The 17,217-nt window shown below is 55.3% G+C and overlaps 1 protein-coding gene and 1 long non-coding RNA gene across 3 annotated transcripts in view; one reads left to right on the top strand and one right to left on the bottom strand.

The window, feature by feature from the left end:
• Positions 1–17,041, top strand: part of SLIT1 (slit guidance ligand 1) — a 175,423-nt gene extending 158,382 nt beyond the window's left edge. For both annotated transcript variants that reach the window (XM_082406495.1, XM_082406496.1), the window contains 9 exons: positions 2,842–2,981; positions 3,169–3,262; positions 6,155–6,292; positions 7,553–7,790; positions 9,352–9,482; positions 9,960–10,114; positions 11,231–11,519; positions 11,868–12,079; positions 12,883–17,041. In XM_082406495.1, coding sequence (XP_082262621.1) covers positions 2,842–2,981; positions 3,169–3,262; positions 6,155–6,292; positions 7,553–7,790; positions 9,352–9,482; positions 9,960–10,114; positions 11,231–11,519; positions 11,868–12,079; positions 12,883–13,121 — 1,636 coding nt within the window. In that variant the 3' untranslated portion in view covers positions 13,122–17,041. The remainder of the gene's footprint in view (positions 1–2,841; positions 2,982–3,168; positions 3,263–6,154; positions 6,293–7,552; positions 7,791–9,351; positions 9,483–9,959; positions 10,115–11,230; positions 11,520–11,867; positions 12,080–12,882) is intronic.
• LOC309635400 lies at positions 4,030–5,607 on the bottom strand. The gene is made up of 2 exons (XR_014248822.1): positions 5,267–5,607; positions 4,030–4,946 (listed from the first exon to the last, which is right to left on the bottom strand). It is a non-coding gene; the product is annotated as an uncharacterized lncRNA (long non-coding RNA).
• Positions 17,042–17,217: the final 176 nt, after the last annotated feature.

The following is a 17,217-nucleotide window of genomic DNA, read 5'->3' as shown; positions in this document are numbered from 1 at the left end:
TGCAGCGGCAGTGCCAAAGAGGCAGCTTGGGGGTGTTTTAAACTCCTGTAATCTCCATTAACCCCCAAGGCCTCCAATTGAAGCCATCCACCTGCTTGTTGGGCCAGTGTTGCCTGAAGGCAGGGCCCTCAGCCAGCTGCTCCGGATCAGGCGTCCACCCCGAGCCCCCAGGACAGGGGTGGGGAGCCCTGCCCGGAGGTGGAGCAAGTCCTGGTCACGCCCTCCGGGGGCCTCCCCCACCAGCTCATGGGTCACTCTGGTCGCACCACGGGCATCGGTTTCCCACTGTCCTCCACAGCTCATCTCGCAAGTCCTCCCAGTGCTGACATGGCCACTCAAGCCCCCCACTCACCCTGCTACCCCCAGAGCCTCTCAACGAGCCCCCCAGCCTCCCAGAGCTGTCCTGCACCCAGAGCTTTTCTGAGGAGCACATAGTATTTAGTTGCTGAAGATAAATTGCCAGCTGAGCATATTGACTCTTCAGAAAATGATGTTGAATCTACTGGCAGAAATGGCCAAACCTGTCTCTGCAAACCCAAATTACCAGCTGTAAAAAAGAAAACATTAAATGGCCTCTCGGCAGGTGTCGCCTTGGAAACGGCGTCCTTACAATAGGCTCTGTGCTCCTCTGGGCTTCCGCAGCAGCTCCATCAAAGCCCCCTCCTCATTGGCTAGACTACTAGGGGGCGTGTCTACGGAGAGGGCGGCTGAGAGGACGCACCTAGGAACTCTCCCTGTTAGGTCGGGAGGGGTGCAGCTGGGAGTAGCCCCTCACACTTGGCATGCCTGCAGATTGGGGGGGCGCTGTGGGAAGGACCCTTTTGGTCGAAAGGGGTGCCTCCCTGAGTAACCCCTCAAACCTAAGGCTTACAAGGGCCTTCTCAGTTGTCCCCCCGAACCCCGCCAGAGGGGACTTAGCTGAGATCCGCCACCACCTTGCAGGCGGAATTAAACTCCAGGACACAGGCTGCAACAGTAGCCTTCACACCTTCTTGTTCACACCCCCGCCCCGCCGCAAACGAATTTTTAAAGCTACAAACTGCCTCACATTCTTAAGTGACAGCTAAAAATCTTCATGGTAAGTTTAATTTTTCATTGCAAAGAAGGTCATTTTCAGAACGCTGTACATATTATTAACATTTAAAATTAAAGCTATGACTTTAAATCACTCTTTTATTATTCTCCAGGGAAAAATCATTTTAAAATCACGTGAAGGAACTCTTGAACAGCTGCAACATCTTGCATCATTCTCGTTTCTACTCAAACTAGTATTTCTGTTTTACTCCCCTCACCTGCCCCCCATTTTTCTTCTAATGTAATCTGTTTTCATACTAGAGACTTTCCTTGAGCACCCTGCCATACTTTCCTACCACCGAAATGGGTATAAGTTTAAATTTAAAGTTTTTTACTGTTTCTTGTCACCATAAACCTCTAATTAAAAGTTTCTTTTGCATTGAGTTATCATTACAATGATCAATAATATACAATTGATCAGAACAACATAACTGTATTCCAAAATTTGATAATTATTACACATAAAAGGAAAATTTTATTAGACTATATCTCTTAATGAGATAGATGGAGCTTTTGTTTGTGTGTGTGTGTGTGTGTGTGTGTGTGTGTGTGTTTTCTTTTCTTCTCCTAATTGGTTTATGTGTCCAGAGGTGAATATTATAGAATGTGAGAGGGCTTAGCAGCCAATCTATTCCCTTAAAAAAAATATGTGTGTGTGTGTGTGTGTGTTTATGTGTGTGTAGCTATAAATGCTGAGAAAGTTTGTTCACATAAATAAACCAATGAGATTAGGAGTTTTATTATAGCCATGTCACTCAATTACTTGAAACCCTGCCAAGTTTATATGCTAAAAACCCCAAGTGATCTGTCATCAAAAATTATTTTTAATGTTCTATCAGCTGACAGTTCCATGAGGTCTTCCCTCAATTATTTTTTAATGCACAGAACTAGAAACCTCGTGACTTGCAAAAGGGTTTGTTCATTCACTTTGGAAACATCAATATTCCTAATTGTCCCTTTATTTGGCACCCAAGGATCTTAGGCCCCAGGCACAGCCCACCTTGGCCTCGTGCTGGAAGAGGTGCGCGTGCGCCTTTCTGGAGCTCCGGGGCAGGTCAGTTAAGGGGGAAGTTCCGTGCACAACATGAAGATGTGGAAATTAATTTCTCAGACCTCTCTGACCCACAAACCCCTTGGAAAACCACAGTTATCCCAGGGGGAAGTGTACCCCAGTTTGAAGATCGCTGATCTCCAGGGCTCTCCGAGACCTGACTCCTGCTTACCCCCAGTCCTGTTCTCACCCCATCCCTGAAGTATGTGCTCCCCAAGCCCTGAACTATTTAGATGAGCAGGTACCCTCCTGAAGGATGGGCTGTAAGGCTCTCTCTCCCCCAGGCTTTTACTCCCACCACCTTCCCTCCCCTTCCTCTTCTCCCCTGTCAGAGTCCTTGGCTAACTCATCACCTCCTCCAGGAAGCCTGCCCTGACCACTCCCTCCAGGGAGGAGCTAGGTGTCCTCTGCCCCTTCGTCCACCCTCCCCAGCCTCAGTTGCGCACCGTTCTGATACTCACTGTCTCTCCTTTGGTTGCCAGTCTCCTCGTCGTCTCCCCTGCTAGACTGTGAGTGATCTCATGAGCACAGGAGCACAGGGCTGGTCTTGGTCACCTCTAACCCCCAGCATCCAGCAGGGCTTGACCCAGAGTAGGGACCAAAACTCCAGGATGATGCTATTGACCGCTGGCCACAGGCTTCCATCAGTGCCTCAGGAAGGCTGCCGCCCTGGCCGTGGGCCCACACACCTCTCCCTCCTCCCCTGCTCCCCACAGGTGCTCCTGCCCCTCCGGCTTTGAAGGACCGACGTGTGGGGTAAACACGGACGACTGTGTGGAACACTCATGTGCCAACGGGGGCACCTGTGTGGACGGCATGGGCAGCTACACCTGCCAGTGTCCCCTGCAGTACTCGGGTAAGCGTGGCGGGGTTCGAGCCTCTGCTGGGAGGTGGGGGCCGGTGCTCGTGCCCTGAGCCCCTGTCCCATGGGCGGAAGGGCTGGGACCCTGCCTCAGTGTCTGCAGGAAGTTTCTGCTGGGCCGGCTGCCTGGCGGAGCACAGGGGGCAGCTTCTCTCCTGCCTCTCCCCCATTCTTCCCCCAGGAGCGGCCTGTGAGCAGCTGGTGGACTTCTGCTCCTCGGATTTGAACCCGTGTCAGCACGAGGCCCAGTGTGTGGGCACCCCAGACGGGCCCAGGTCAGTGTTGCCCATTTCTAAGGCCAGGGAAGGGCATGGGCCCCCACGTCGCCTCTCCTCTGCCCTCCCCAGCCTGTTTCCTCACCTATCAGGTGGGTTTGGTCTTGGCTGTTCAGTTCTTGCCAGTCAGTGCCAGGGGCAGGGTGGTGGTAGTTTTAGTCGGACAGACCTGGGTTTACATCACGACCCGGGATGGGTGGCTTGACCACTCTGAGCCTCAGTTTTCTCATCTGCAAACTGGGTGGACCAGTAGCTTCCTCCTGGGGTGGCTGTAAGGATTAGATAAGCAAATGCGTGAAAAGCACTTACCTCCACGTCTGACATTTGAAAAGTGCTCAATAAAGAACTGTTGCAGGTCCACAATTTATCATCGCCAATTACAAAATGCACAAAACTCTGAAAACCAAAAGACATCTGCTAGCAAAATCTGATCCGATCAATGTATTTGGTATTAAAAGCTGACCTGCACTGATATGAAGCTACTTACAGTCACCATTCATCCCATGTAGTGGGAATATGTGTAGATTTTGCAGCAGAATTTGAACATGTTTAGTTAAGGGGCTGCCCCAGATCCAATGGGCATGTTACATAATATACAGTTATAGGCGTTGTATTACCTTTCCCAAATCCAAAAAGTTCTGAATTTCAAAACCTGTCTGGCTTCAGGAGGGTTGGATAAGGGGTCCTTGACTGTTGTCACCATCGTTGTTTCTGGCATATGTGGAAGTGCTTTGTCACCGGAAGACTGTGATATGAAGGTCACGGGGTTTTTTTTTTTGTTTTTTTTTAATTTTTTTATTTTTATTTTTTTATTTATTTATTTATGGGTGTGTTGGGTCTTCCTTTCTGTGCGAGGGCTTTCTCTAGTTGCGGCAAGCGGGGGCCACTCGTCATCGTGATGCGCGGGCCCCTCACTATCGCGGCCTCTCTTGTTGCGAAACACAGGCTCCAGACGCGCAGGCTCAGTAATTGTAGCTCACGGGCCCAGTTGCTCCGCGGCATGTGGGATCCTCCCAGACCAGGGCTCGAACCCATGTCCCCTGCATTGGCAGGCAGACTCTCAACCACTGCGCCACCAGGGAAGCCCAATCACGGGGTTTTTAAGATGTTGCTCCCATCTGCAGTTCTGCAAACATAGTCTCATTTCTGGGACCCTGTTCCAGCAGTCAGGGCAGCACAGTGGTCAGGTCTTCTTCAGGTCTGTGGCTGAGGGACCCAACCCCAGCTGCTCGGGCAGAGGTAAGGGATGGAGTCCCCCAGGGACTCAGTCCAGCAGGAGCTGCCAGAGCCTCCTGGGCAGGAAGTGAGAGCCGGGGGACACTGAGGCCCAGATCCTGGATCAAGGGGCCGCACAGGAGCCTCCATCCGAATGGTGGACAGACGCGGCACTGCTGGCTGAGCTGCCGGGTGGGGTGGGCGCAGCAGACCAAGGAGCAGTGGCAGAGCAAGTGGCGTGCACGCTCCTCAGAGGGGCTGGACCTCAGAGGGCGGAACAAAGCAGGACTGCACGTTGTCCGGTTGGATACTGCTCAGATGGTCCTTCACACCCCAGAGAAGGAGCGCTCGGTGGGCGTGTAGTGCACCTTCACTCACCTTCCTGTCTTGGAGGAAGGACGGAACTGACAGACACTCAGCTGTGCCTGGTGTTGTACCTGGAGCCCAGCAAGTATTCAGTACACACTCACTGGATGAATGGATAAGGGAATGACAGTGAATGAGGCTGTGGGTCCTTAGCTACTGTAACATTTTTCAGACTGCAGCTCAAGACCCAGTAATAGATTGTGATCAGTTGGGTGGGTCAAGGTTAACGTTAAAAAAATAAAACAAAATATCAGAGAGCATCATGCCCTTTTATATAGTAAGGATAAGTATTTTGGCATGAAACTGATTGCAGCGGGCTGTGTGTGTGTGTGTGTGTATGTGTGTGTTTACCGAGTACAAAGGTATTTCTTACCTCTTGAAAAACACTGGGAATAAATTAAAAAATCAGGCAGGAGCACCTACCTGCCAGGTTGTGTGGTTGAGCTGTGGAGTTTGCAGTTTGTAGTTTGGAAGGGTTTCCGGCAAGGGGTGTTCACCGGAGGCTTCCTGGAGGAGATGAGGTACTGGCCTGGCTGGACCGAGGCAGGGAGAGAGAAGAGGGTATTCCAGAATCGACAGGTGTGAAGGCAGAGACGTGTAGCGAGGTGCGGGTTGCTGCCTGTGGAAACAGGTCTGACCGCGGGGTGGCTTGTTATGGGGGGGAGCCGGGTGGGGAGCATCTGGCAGGGCTGCGACCGGACAGGGGTGGATGAGCGTGCTCTTTATTTGATAGGCAAATAATTGGCAGAAATGGACTGGCTCAGGCGAGCAGTGGGCCACAGTGTGAGCCGGGAAGCTGGGGCCTGGCCTGGAGTCAGGAGGCTGTGGGGAGGCGGGCACTAGCGTCTGAGGCCTGGGAGGCTGGGCCGGTGCAGTTGGGAGGCTGGGGAAGAGGGATGGATGAGCCCCATGTGACTCAGAGCCATGCACTGGCTGGGGGTGGGGAGGGGGGTGGGGGGCAGCTGGGCAGGTTGCGAAGGGGCTGAAGGTTGACCTTGGATGTGCTCTTGGTGCTAAGGGTGGTCCTCCATCTTCTCCAGCTCCTGGGTGTCCACCCTCCCAGCCCAGAGCAGCCCCCTCCCCTGCCTGCAGCCCACATAAGCTCCCTTCCTGGACTAGAAAACGGTCTCAGGACGGGTGGGGGCATCTTGACATCTAGGGCCCCGTGTGACCTCCTGGGGGACCCCACAGACCCCCAGGGCCATGAGGCTGTCTGCCACACACACACAGCCCTGGGGCCGCACAGGCTCCTGGCCGAGCTCTGGGCTGTGTGTGGGGCTGTTGACCCACCCCACCCCCCGCCCACCCCAGGTGTGAGTGTGCACCTGGTTATGCGGGTGACAACTGCACGGAGAACCGGGATGACTGCGAGGACCACCGCTGCCAGAATGGGGCCCGGTGTGTGGATGGAGTCAACAGCTACTCCTGCCTCTGTGCTGAGGGTTACAGGTGAGCGGCCCCGGGAGGCACCATGAGCGACTGACTCCTCTTAGCTGTCAGCTCTGGGACCGGCAGGAGCCACCCTGGGAGCTTTCACCGTGGCTCTGCCAGTCACCATCTGTGTGGTCTGGGGAAAGTTAATCAGCAGCTCAGAGCACAGGCAGAGGGTCCCTACCCTGATTGGCGGAGGGGGCGGGAGGTGGGTACAGATTACTGGGCAGTGCCCCATCACTTACCTGCCCAGTGAACCCCTGAAGACATGCCCTGCATTAAAGGCCATTTACTTTTGCATCTTGGTCTCTCTGGGAGGCAAGGGGAGGGCACCTGCCCTCCTTCCGGTCACCCACCTCCCATGCTCTGCTCGTGTCTTCTTTTAAAGAACAATTTTATTGAGATATAATTCATATGCTATATAATTCACCCAGTTAAAGTGTATAATTCAGTGGCTTTTCATATATTCTCAGAGTTGTACATCCATTACAAACAAACAATTTTAGAACACTTCATTACCCCAAAGAAACTCCACACTCTTATCTGTCACCACAACGCCCCTCCATCCCAGCTCTAGACAACCACTAACCTACTAATGTCTGTGTCTGTAGATTTGCTTATTCTGAATATTTCATATAAATGGAATCATACGATCTGTGGTCCTTTGTGACTGGCTTTCACTTAGCGTCATGTTTTAGAGGTTCATCCATGTGGTAGCATGTATCAGAACTTCATTCCTTGTTATGGCTGAATAATATTCCAGTATATGGATATACCACATTTGTTTATCCATTCATCGCTGATAGACATTTGGGTTGTTTCCTCTTTTTGGCTGTTGTGAATATTTGGTGCTACAGAGTCTTCTCTCTTTTGTTTGTCTCTTAAGTCTCAGCTTTCTTTTCTGTGAAATGGGTGTAGTAAAACTTGCTAGCAGAGTTTGCTGACCTGAACACTGAGTGCTTCTTAAAACTAACGGGCACACAAGTCACCTGGGATCTTGTTAAAAACCAGATTCAATAGGCTTTCCATTTCCGACAAGTGCTCAGGTGATGTTGATGCTGCTGGTGCAGGGACCACACTTGTTTCTCACCTTGTTCCTCAGCATCTTTCTGGCTCTTAATTCTCTTAGGGAAAGTGTTCATTAGGAGCATCTTCTGTTACTTTAAAGCAACAGTGTCCCAAGATGTTTAGTGAGTTTCTCTCCAGGACTGTGGGAGAGGAAGATGACCCCTTGCTCCTTGGCCCTGCCCTCTCTGACCCGTGTCTTTTCCCCCTCAGTGGGCAGCTCTGTGAGACCCCTCCCCACCCGCCTGCCCCCAGGAGCCCCTGTGAGGGGACTGAGTGCCAGAACGGGGCCAACTGTGTGGACCAGGGCAGCCAGCCTGTGTGCCAGTGCCTCCCGGGCTTTGGCGGCCCCGAGTGTGAGAAGTTGCTTAGCGTCAACTTCGTGGATCGGGACACTTACCTACAGTTCACCGACCTGCAGAACTGGCCACGGGCCAACATCACACTGCAGGTGCGTGCCCAGGGCGCCCGTCACAGAGGGTGGTCCGGCAGCAGGGGACCCTGGCCTCAGGTCAGAGTATCAGGACAGCTGGGAGCACCCTGTGTTAGTCAAAACTCTTTGGATGTGGGTATCAGGATCTCAGCTTGAGCTAGTTTAAGCACAGTCGGAAAGGTTATTGGGTCACAAAACCAGTCTCAGGAAAGGGCAGGGGTGGAGGTGGTCTCATGGGTGACTGGATCCGCAAAACCAAACTTACCAGGATCCTCTCCCACCATCTCTTGTCTCAAAGACTCCCCTCAGCTTCAGCCTCCAATGCTGCAGACTGGCTCTCTCCATGTGGCCGGAACACGGCCACAGCTAGCGCTGGGAGCCCTTATTTTCCATTTCATGTCTTGAATTCCATCTCAGAACATTATTATGTTGAGGGAAAAAGAAGCAAGTTCTACTTCAGCAGCATTGTTTGCTAAATATTTCTTGGGGAGGGACAGCGGATTGCATTGCACTTCACATGAAAAAAAATTAAACTCCTCTTTAGTCATCCCTTTCTTTTCCCCAAATTCCATTCCTTATCCCAACTGCCACATCTTTCTTCTCTCCTTTATTTGTCCTCTTCTCCTTCTTTTCTCTCAGAACCTTTCAGCCTCTCAAACATGCCCACTCTGCTCTCCTTCCCTTGATCACCTCTCATAAATTCTATCCACTACACTGTCCACACAGCAAGACCACAGCTAGCCTAACTGCTCAACAAAATAAAACTCACCAAAACCCTGCCCAGCCATTGCCTCAGGCACATCCTTGGAGAGGCTCAGTTTATCCCGCTATCCCCACCGCAGGCTCTTCCCCATAGCTCTACTTGGACAACAGTCAGCAACCTCGGATCGGAGAAGATCTCTGATTGGCCTGCCTCAGGTCACATGCCCATCCCTGGACCAACTACTGAGTCCAGGGAGATGGGGTGCCATGGTCCAGACTGGGCCATGTGGCAGCTGTACAGACCAGGGGGTCAGGGTCTTTACCAGGAGAGGAACAAGGCAGGAGAAAAAGATGATGGCTCCCACAGCATCATAGAGACATCTCCCTCCCAAGGCACAGCTCCAGCTTTTGCTCGCATGGCTCCAGTGACAGGTGCTACCTTCCAGGTTTGGGTGGCTCTGGCTGTTGGAGTCTTCCTGAGTCTGTCCTCTGTAGGTCCCGTCCTGGCCCCAAGGCAGCTCCCTGAGGCCCACAGAACAGGATACCCCACATCCTATCTAACCGTCCTCTCTGGGCAGGTGGTCCCAAGCTCTCTTACCTCCTGGCACAGAGTTTCCAGGCCTCAGCTGGCCCATCTGCCCTCCCCTGCCTGGCCCTGGCCAGACTGGCTGTGGATGGAATTTGAGTAGGGGGTGGGGTGTGTGTGGGGCTGCCAGCCTGGGACAGCGCCCCCTGGAGGATGTTTCGCTTGGGGAGGCAGGGGAGGACAGTTCTGCACACATTTCTCTTTTAATCGTGGGTCCTCCGTCTGCCCCACCCGCCAGCCTGTGCTGCCGCTGCGTGGGGTGGGGTGGGAGAGAAAGTGCCGTTGCCATAGGTCTCCACAGCAGAGGACAATGGGATCCTGCTGTACAATGGGGACGACGACCACATTGCAGTGGAGCTGTACCAGGGCCATGTACGTGTCAGCTACGACCCGGGCAGCTACCCCAGCTCTGCCATCTACAGGTAGGGAGGGCTTCTTCAGGCCCACCAGCTGCCCTCAAGGGCTGGGGGACTGCCAGGGAGGCTGGGCCAAGAGCAGGTGGTTATCGGCACTACCAGAGACCTGGGCTGCCCAAGCGGAAAGGGCATTCAGACCACCGAGTCCAGCCCCATGCTGGGTCCGAGGCTCCCTGGGGCCTGAGCAGTGGTCCCATCCTTCCCCGTCCACAATCGCCTCACAGGGAGCTCCTCAGTGGGGAGGGGAGGCTGATTAGTTGGAAACCCCTGCCCCAAACTTCTCAGCTTTCCTAAGAGAGTGCCCAAAGGGGAGCAGGAGGGACCAGGTCAGAGGCCACCAAGTCCCCACAGTCCCCTCTGTTAGATATTTGGTTTCTTGGGAATCAGCTGCTGGACCAGTGGCCTTTCTGGGGAAGTGCCTAGGCGGGGATGGGTCCAGCTGAAGGCCATTCCCCGGGGCGGGGGCGCCTCATCTTCTTCCAGTGCCGAGACGATCAATGATGGGCAGTTCCACACCGTTGAGCTGGTCACCTTTGACCAGATGGTGAATCTCTCCATCGATGGCGGCAGCCCCATGACCATGGACAACTTCGGCAAACACTACACACTAAACAGCGAGGCGCCCCTCTATGTGGGAGGTGAGGACCTGGCCTGGGTGGAGCTGCAGCTGGCCCTCCCCGGGCCACTCCATCAGGTGGTAGCAACAGACATTCCGGGTGGGGCCTCTGTTGCTCTCTGGCCTGAGCCTTGCCAGGCTCAGGAGAACTGTGCTGTGGGGGACATTCCAAGGTGGCAGTGGGGGAGGATCCTATGCATGGCCAAGCTGCTGGCGGATTGTCCACCTTGCCTAGAGCCCGCACTGCTCTCTGCCCAGCCCAGACTGACAAGGATGGGAATGTGGGTTGGGCTTGAGGCCTGGCCTGGGAGGGGGCCTGGACTTTCCCAGCTAACTTTTGCACGGTAGGTACCTTTCCTCTTGGCTTAGGGCCAGAAGGGGCTTGTCAGTTGTTCAGGGTCCATTCTCGGGTCCCTCAGAGGCCCAGGCATGGACTCCCTGCTTCAACTGGGGACCTCCCAGCTGGGCTTACAGGCTTTGTGGCTAGATGGCCCCATCCAGCACCCGAGAACATTTCTAGGTCTAGATGAGACAGGTTTCTAGATGCAGCGGGGCCGTCTCAGTGCCGCAGAGGGCCTTGCTGAGATGTCGGCCAGGAGGGTGTGAGGGATGGAGCCCTGGATTCTAATCCCAGCTCTGCTGTTTACTAGTTGTGCAACTTTGCGCAGGTCACTGAGCACTGAAATCGAAGGGGTTTCAGCAACTCCGACGTCAGAGGGCTGCTGTGAAGGGATGACCACAAAAGTGGGGGACAAAGTGTCGTACACATGAGTTCTGGGCCCAAGTCCTTTGCTGCTTTTGGGGTCTCTGGGAGGTAAAAGCTAGTGTTCTGGGCAGGAGCCCTGGGCGAGGGCGGCCAGACTCAGGCACCCAGAGCATCACTTGTCAGCTGGCTGCTGCCAGGCCTGGCACCCCCAGGCTCTGATCACAGAGGAAGCAGCTTTTCCATTTCTTCTGGGAAAGGAGTCTGGACCCTCCAAGGTGGCAAAAGACATTGGCCCAGAGTTGCAGAGACTGAAGGACAGATGCCGAGGGCAAGAGGGAACACTGTAGAGATGCCCAGTGGACCTCAGAGGTGGGTGCCAGGCAGGGTTTGAGCCTAACTCAGCCCAGCTCTGCCCCCTCCCCTCCACTCCAGGGATGCCAGTGGACGTGAATTCGGCCGCCTTCCGCCTGTGGCAGATCCTCAATGGCACGAGCTTCCACGGTTGCATCCGAAACCTGTACATCAACAACGAGTTGCAGGACTTCACCAAGACGAGGATGAAGCCAGGGGTGGTGCCAGGCTGTGAGCCCTGCCGGAAGCTCTACTGCCTGCATGGCATCTGCCAGCCCAATGCCACACCGGGGCCCGTGTGCCACTGCGAGGCCGGCTGGGAGGGCCTGCACTGCGACCAGCCAGCCGACGGCCCCTGCCATGGCCACAAGTGAGCCTGGGCTGGGCTCAGGGAGCCCTCCCCCACTGCCCACCTGCAGGTTCCCTTCCCTTCCCTGCAAGTTCCACTTCCCCATGGTGAGGAAAGACTGTGTCTTTAAACTCCAAAATTGGAACATGTGGCCTAACACAGGGTTTTATTAATTTTTTCTGGCTTTCAGTTTTTATTAACAGGAAAAGGACCCTAGGGACAAACACAGTCACATTTTGCTCCCTTTGTTTCAATTTTGGGAACAGAATAAGACCCTGTGAAGCCCAGGGCTGGGGGTGTGGGGTGCCCTCGGGTGGGCTTGGATTGGCTCTGGCCTGTCCTCACAGTGCCTTTTCTCTGTCCCTCCAGGTGTGTCCACGGGAAGTGCGTGCCTCTAGATGCTCTTTCCTACAGCTGCCAGTGCCAGGATGGGTACTCGGGGGCCCTGTGCAACCAGGCTGGGGCACCTGCAGACCCCTGTGGGGGCCTGCGGTGCCTGCACGGCCACTGCCAGGCCTCAGCCACCAAGGGGGCGCACTGTGTGTGCGACCCCGGCTTTTCGGGCGAGCTGTGCGAGCAAGGTCAGGGGCCCCCCTCCTGACATGCCCTCTCCAGGGTCCCTCCCCACAACGTGCTTTAGTGACCTGACTTTTCTTTTTCCCAACCTCAGCAACCCCTCTGTGCCCCCTCTCCCCTCCTGCACCTTGGGCTGCTATTGGGCTGTAGCGCCCCCAATCCTCTGGGCTCTGAGCCCCACCCCCAGACAGATGCCCATCTCTCCCTGGCCCAGCTTGCCCTGTCGCCCCTTTATCTGGGCTAAGTGCCCCTTCTGGCTGGGGTCTCTCCTTACAGAAGAGACCACCAGAGTAACAGCATCTTGGCCACATCACTTAGGGACCTGGAGAGCAGCAGGAAGTCTGAGAGTTGGGGACCCTTCCCAGGTCCTCCTGGCCCACGTGACCAAGACGGTCAAGGGACTGCTGCTGAAGGGGGCAGGAAAGAGCCTGAGAAATCCAAAACTCAGGCACCTTCAGGTCCCCTAGGCCATACCCTCTGGCTCCAATTTCTTCTCTGATGTCATCGCCTCCCAGGCTTCCAGCCACCTCTTGCACTCCTCTGGAGGCCACCTTACCCTGGCAGCCCAATCTGTCCTGGGGGGCCTTGGCAGCTAGAAAGTTCTTCCTTTTCACTGACCTCACTGTGGGCCCAGGAGGAAGCGTGTGCATGTGCATGTCTGGCAGGGAGGAGGTGGGGATGGAGGTGGGGTCCGAGGATGCTGCCCCACCCTCCTCCTCCTCCTTTTTCTGCTCCTCCTGCTTCCCCGGGGGCAGCGCTGGCCCATGGGTGTGCCCTGAGGCTTTCTCTTGGTGTCTGTCCCATCCAGAGTCCGAGTGCCGGGGGGACCCTGTCCGGGACTTTCACCAGGTCCAGAGGGGCTATGCCATCTGCCAGACCACGCGCCCGTTGTCGTGGGTGGAGTGCCGGGGCTCATGCCCCGGCCAGGGCTGCTGCCAGGGCCTGCGGCTGAAGCGGAGGAAGTTCACCTTTGAGTGCAGCGATGGGACCTCTTTTGCCGAGGAGGTGGAGAAGCCCACCAAGTGTGGCTGTGCCTTCTGCGCTTAGCGCCCGGCGTGGACGGGGAGGGGAGAGGGCGGGCGAGGGGGCGCGGCCGCAGCGGAGACCGAGTGGCCGGCAGCTGGGCTGGGGTGCGGGCCATCACCGCGGCGACGCCTGGGCGACCGGCCCTCCCGTGGGCGGGGGGGCCAGAACCACCTTTCTAAAGCCGACGGCGCCGCAGCTGGGGACGGGGCGGGGCGGGTGGGCGTGGCCCGGGCCGCAACCCGCCCTCTCCGGAAGTGCCTTGCACAAATAGGCGCTTAATAAATATTTGTTGAATGAATGTGTGCGTGAGGTCAGGCCAAGAAGTGCAGAATAGTGACACCTCCTCCTTGCCTGCTACCTGGGTCTGAAGATGGGACTGCCCCTTCCCAAACCAGCCTTTCCCTCTCGCCTGTGGCCTGTGCGGGTCCCAGAAGCCCCTTGCCCCCCTGCAGATAACCGCGAAGTACTCTCAGCCTGCGCTGGGGCAGCCGGCCTGGCTCTCAATTTCTGCTGCCGCAGCGTCTGCTGGCAGTAGGCCAGGCTGCGAAGGGGAAGGGCCCCCTCCTGCTGGCCAGGAAGGGACCAAGCCCCGCCCCCTGGGCTGCCTGGCGGTGCTGCAGCCACTGCTTGCTTGAGAACGGGCCAGGGGGTGGAGGTGGTTTTAGGACCAGACCTCTGAATCCCAAAGTTATGGGATGAGTACTGTAATTTCAAGGAGGGTGCTCATGCGGAGGAAACAACCGCTGGGACTGCTTGGAGGAGGGGGGGAACACCACCAAAAAGGACAGGGGTTCTTGGTTCCAACTGAATAAACATCATCACCTCCAGATACTAGCCACCAAGGGGGCATTGGTCCTGGGCTTCCCCAGCCATTAGCCAGCCATCAGCTGCTAGCTAGCAGGGGGACTTGGGGGTGTAGGGGGCTTGGGCTAGGCTGCTAGGCCAAGGAGGGGTCTCCTCCCATGTAGACTGGGTTCAGATCACCTCACGCCGCAGACCAGTAGGGAACAGTGGTCCAGACATCAGGAAACCTCCGCTGGCTCTGTCACTCTGGGCAAACTTCTTCCCCATGGGCCTCAGTCTCCTCAGCTATCAAATGGGGAGATGGGGGCAAGCAATGTAGACCCTCCCACTGTGGCTCCAGGAGGGAAGCTGGAGGAGTTAGAAGATCTACTTTCATTAATCACGTCAACAAGTATTCATGTGCCTAACCGGGGCCGGGTACTGCCGGTGTTCTCCCCTCACGGACAGATGCGACTGACCACAGAACATCACAGGAGCGACCTGTGATGCTTGGGAAGGATGCCTGGGAAGGGATCTGAGGCGAGTGAGGGCTCCAACCACAGACACCGGCCCAGGCCAGAGCTGCTCACTCCAAGTGTTTGCAAGGAAGGACTCAGTGTCTGAAGAGTCATCGAACATGTGGCCGTGTGACTACAAATGCTTCTCTTCCATGCGGAATGAACACGCAGAAAGATGATCTTTGTGCCTAAATAGCGAGCTGGCTGGAAGGACGATAGGTCACGGTCTCCTGTCCCAGTGTCTCCCCAAGAGCGTGTGCCCCTGGGGGATCCTGGGGGGCAAGGAGGGTGAGCATGTCCCTTTCCTGGCTCCTTCCATCTGCAAACAGAAGGCAGGGTCAGGGGAGTATGTTGTGATGGGGTTGAGGTGGCCTTGTGCTTGGGGGCGGCAGGCGGAGTCCTTGATACTATCCTGGAGCATCCTACGACTGAGGGCGCCTGGCGTGTTCCACTACCCTGGGACTCAGGCCAGTGAGTTTGAGTCCTGGGCCCCCTGTAATGGGAAGAGGACCCTGCCCTGTCCACCTGGGGAGGTGTCCTGAAGGCTGGCTCTGCCCCTCACCAGGGGCCAGGCTCTATTTTCTTGTAACTCTGAGCAAGGCCACAGCAGCCCTCACACTCATGGGCAGCAGCCTGGGCCTCGAGGGGCTCCTCCTAGGGCCGCACAGCATCATTCCCTTACCTGGACTTTCTGGGCCCCTGCGGGCGCCTGGACGGCAGCCAGCACCAGGCTGGGTAGGAAGGAAAGCTCAAGTGTAGCTAGCCCGCCCCTTCCACGGAAGAGAGGGTTCTGGAACCCGCCAACCCTGAGACACATACCTTCCCCTGGCTACCACCATTCCTCACTGACCTGCAGAAACCGTTCCCCGGGCTTGAGGGGCGATGTCTGGCAGGACCTCTTCGCTCTGCAGAAGTGGAAAGGGCACCTGCAGACAGGTACTGGCTGCCAGGGGTCCTGCACTCCCAGTGCCATGGGTTTGGGAGGGCAGAGGATGGAGTGTTTGTTTGCAGGGAGCACCCTGCGAGCTTGCTGCCACCCCTGTGCACCCCCCCACAGCACCCCGCGCCCCAGCCCAGCTCCATACTCACCCTTGGTCGAGCCAGGAGATTGGGATGCACCACAAGGGTGAGGGCAGCAAGGGGCCGAGAGACCCATGCGCCCCAGGATCAAGTTTTCCTCAACTGAACCACCAACCCGAAAGTCGCTAAGGAACTGGATCACCACACACCTTGCCTGTTCACGTTTGGGCCTGCCGAGTCCCAGAAGAAGGCTACCACGAAATCATCTGAGAAATCATTCCCAAACCTTGCCACCCCTTTGGTAAAGACTCCGGTTCACTTTGATGTCGTCCTCGGCTGATTCCACTGAAGAGACATAAGCAGGGCAAGTCCCAAAGTTGCTGCTGCTTTGGCCGCACTGCAGGCGACAGTGGCCTTGGCTCCCTGTGCAGGTGTCAGGAAATGGAAAAGGCTGTACTTTGTCTCTTCTTTGCCTGCTCTTAGCCTAACCAGGAAAGTATCTCTTTACACAGAATACTTAACAGATTCTAATATATATTTGTATTTCATTTTGTTATAGTATTTTTATATGTTAAAGTCAACATCCAGTGTCTCGCTTCGCTTTTCAGATGCTATGTAGTTGTGACATTTGGTTTGGTTTGGGGTGGGGGGGGGGTTCTGTAGTCTTGTTTGGATCACTCTTTTAAAGAGACTGGTTTAGAACAAGCCCCTGGGGGAGCCACACCTGCCCTGTCCTGAGACGTGTTATTTTAGAACATGTTGGATATTGTCTGTTGTCTTCCTGTGAACATGAAATTGATTCACTCAGGTTCTGCCTTTGTTGATCTCTTTTTCTGCATCAAGGATGAGCCCAGGGCTGCTGACACACACCCTCGCATGGGCGAGAGTTTCTGGGCTGCCCATACACCAGCTACAATCCAGGCGTGGAGCCCAGACACAGCACATATAGGGTATCTGCCCTTGGAACTCTCTAGCCTTCCTGAAGTGGCAAAAGAGGCCTGTTCCTCCTGAAGAAGGAAGGGGAGGTCTGGGGGGTGGCTTAGTCATAGCTCCCTGGGGATGTCAGTGTGAGAACAGAGCCTGACACGGCACAGCACACACGGATCTGGGGAGGCTGTCCATCCTCATTTCTCTTCAAGAGTCACACCCACGTTTTGTAAGTTTGTGTACAGAGCCATGTCCATATTTAACATGGCTCTGAAGGTTTTAGAGCGTCAGGGCAACAGATTAGAGCAGTGTGGCTTCTCCAACTGTCCTGTAAGGTTGACCTGTCAGGCACCAGAACAGTGGTTCTTAGGGATCAGTGGAGAAAGGAGACAAACATACTTCTACAGTGGTTCTACTATGACTTCAGACCACAGAACTGCACTCAAATTGAGCTTTGTAGGACGTGTGACCTACTCAGTGTCTTGGTGAGGCCAGGCCCTGGCAGTGAGGCTGGGAAAGCCCCCTGACACCAAGGGGACCCCACTGGCCCTCCTCTGATGCAGGACCATAAACTGATTTCCCGCTCGTGGTGACGGTCACATATGCCACACCTTAACAGCACACGGTCACCTTGAAAATGGGCAGTGATGGTAACTGCAGTGCCTTCAAAGCAATGAGGGATTTGGGAGGAAATGTAACGAACCAGGTACAGGACAGAAAACAGGTTAAAATAGGGTTGTAAGCTCAAGAGTCTGGAGAGGCCAGTAGGTTACTTACCTAAATGAGTCAAGCGGCCACATGCCCTTCAGCCCATCATCTGTACTGCCACAGGGACAGAGACCTGGTTCCCTACTGTGAAGAGCAAGGGA

The sequence above is a fragment of the Balaenoptera borealis genome (genome assembly GCF_965194805.1).
Source record: "Balaenoptera borealis genome assembly, chromosome: 10".
In the NCBI taxonomy this organism is placed as follows: Eukaryota; Metazoa; Chordata; class Mammalia; order Artiodactyla; family Balaenopteridae; genus Balaenoptera; species Balaenoptera borealis.
Note: the sequence above shows the minus strand (reverse complement) of the source record. Positions and strands in the feature narration are given on the sequence as shown.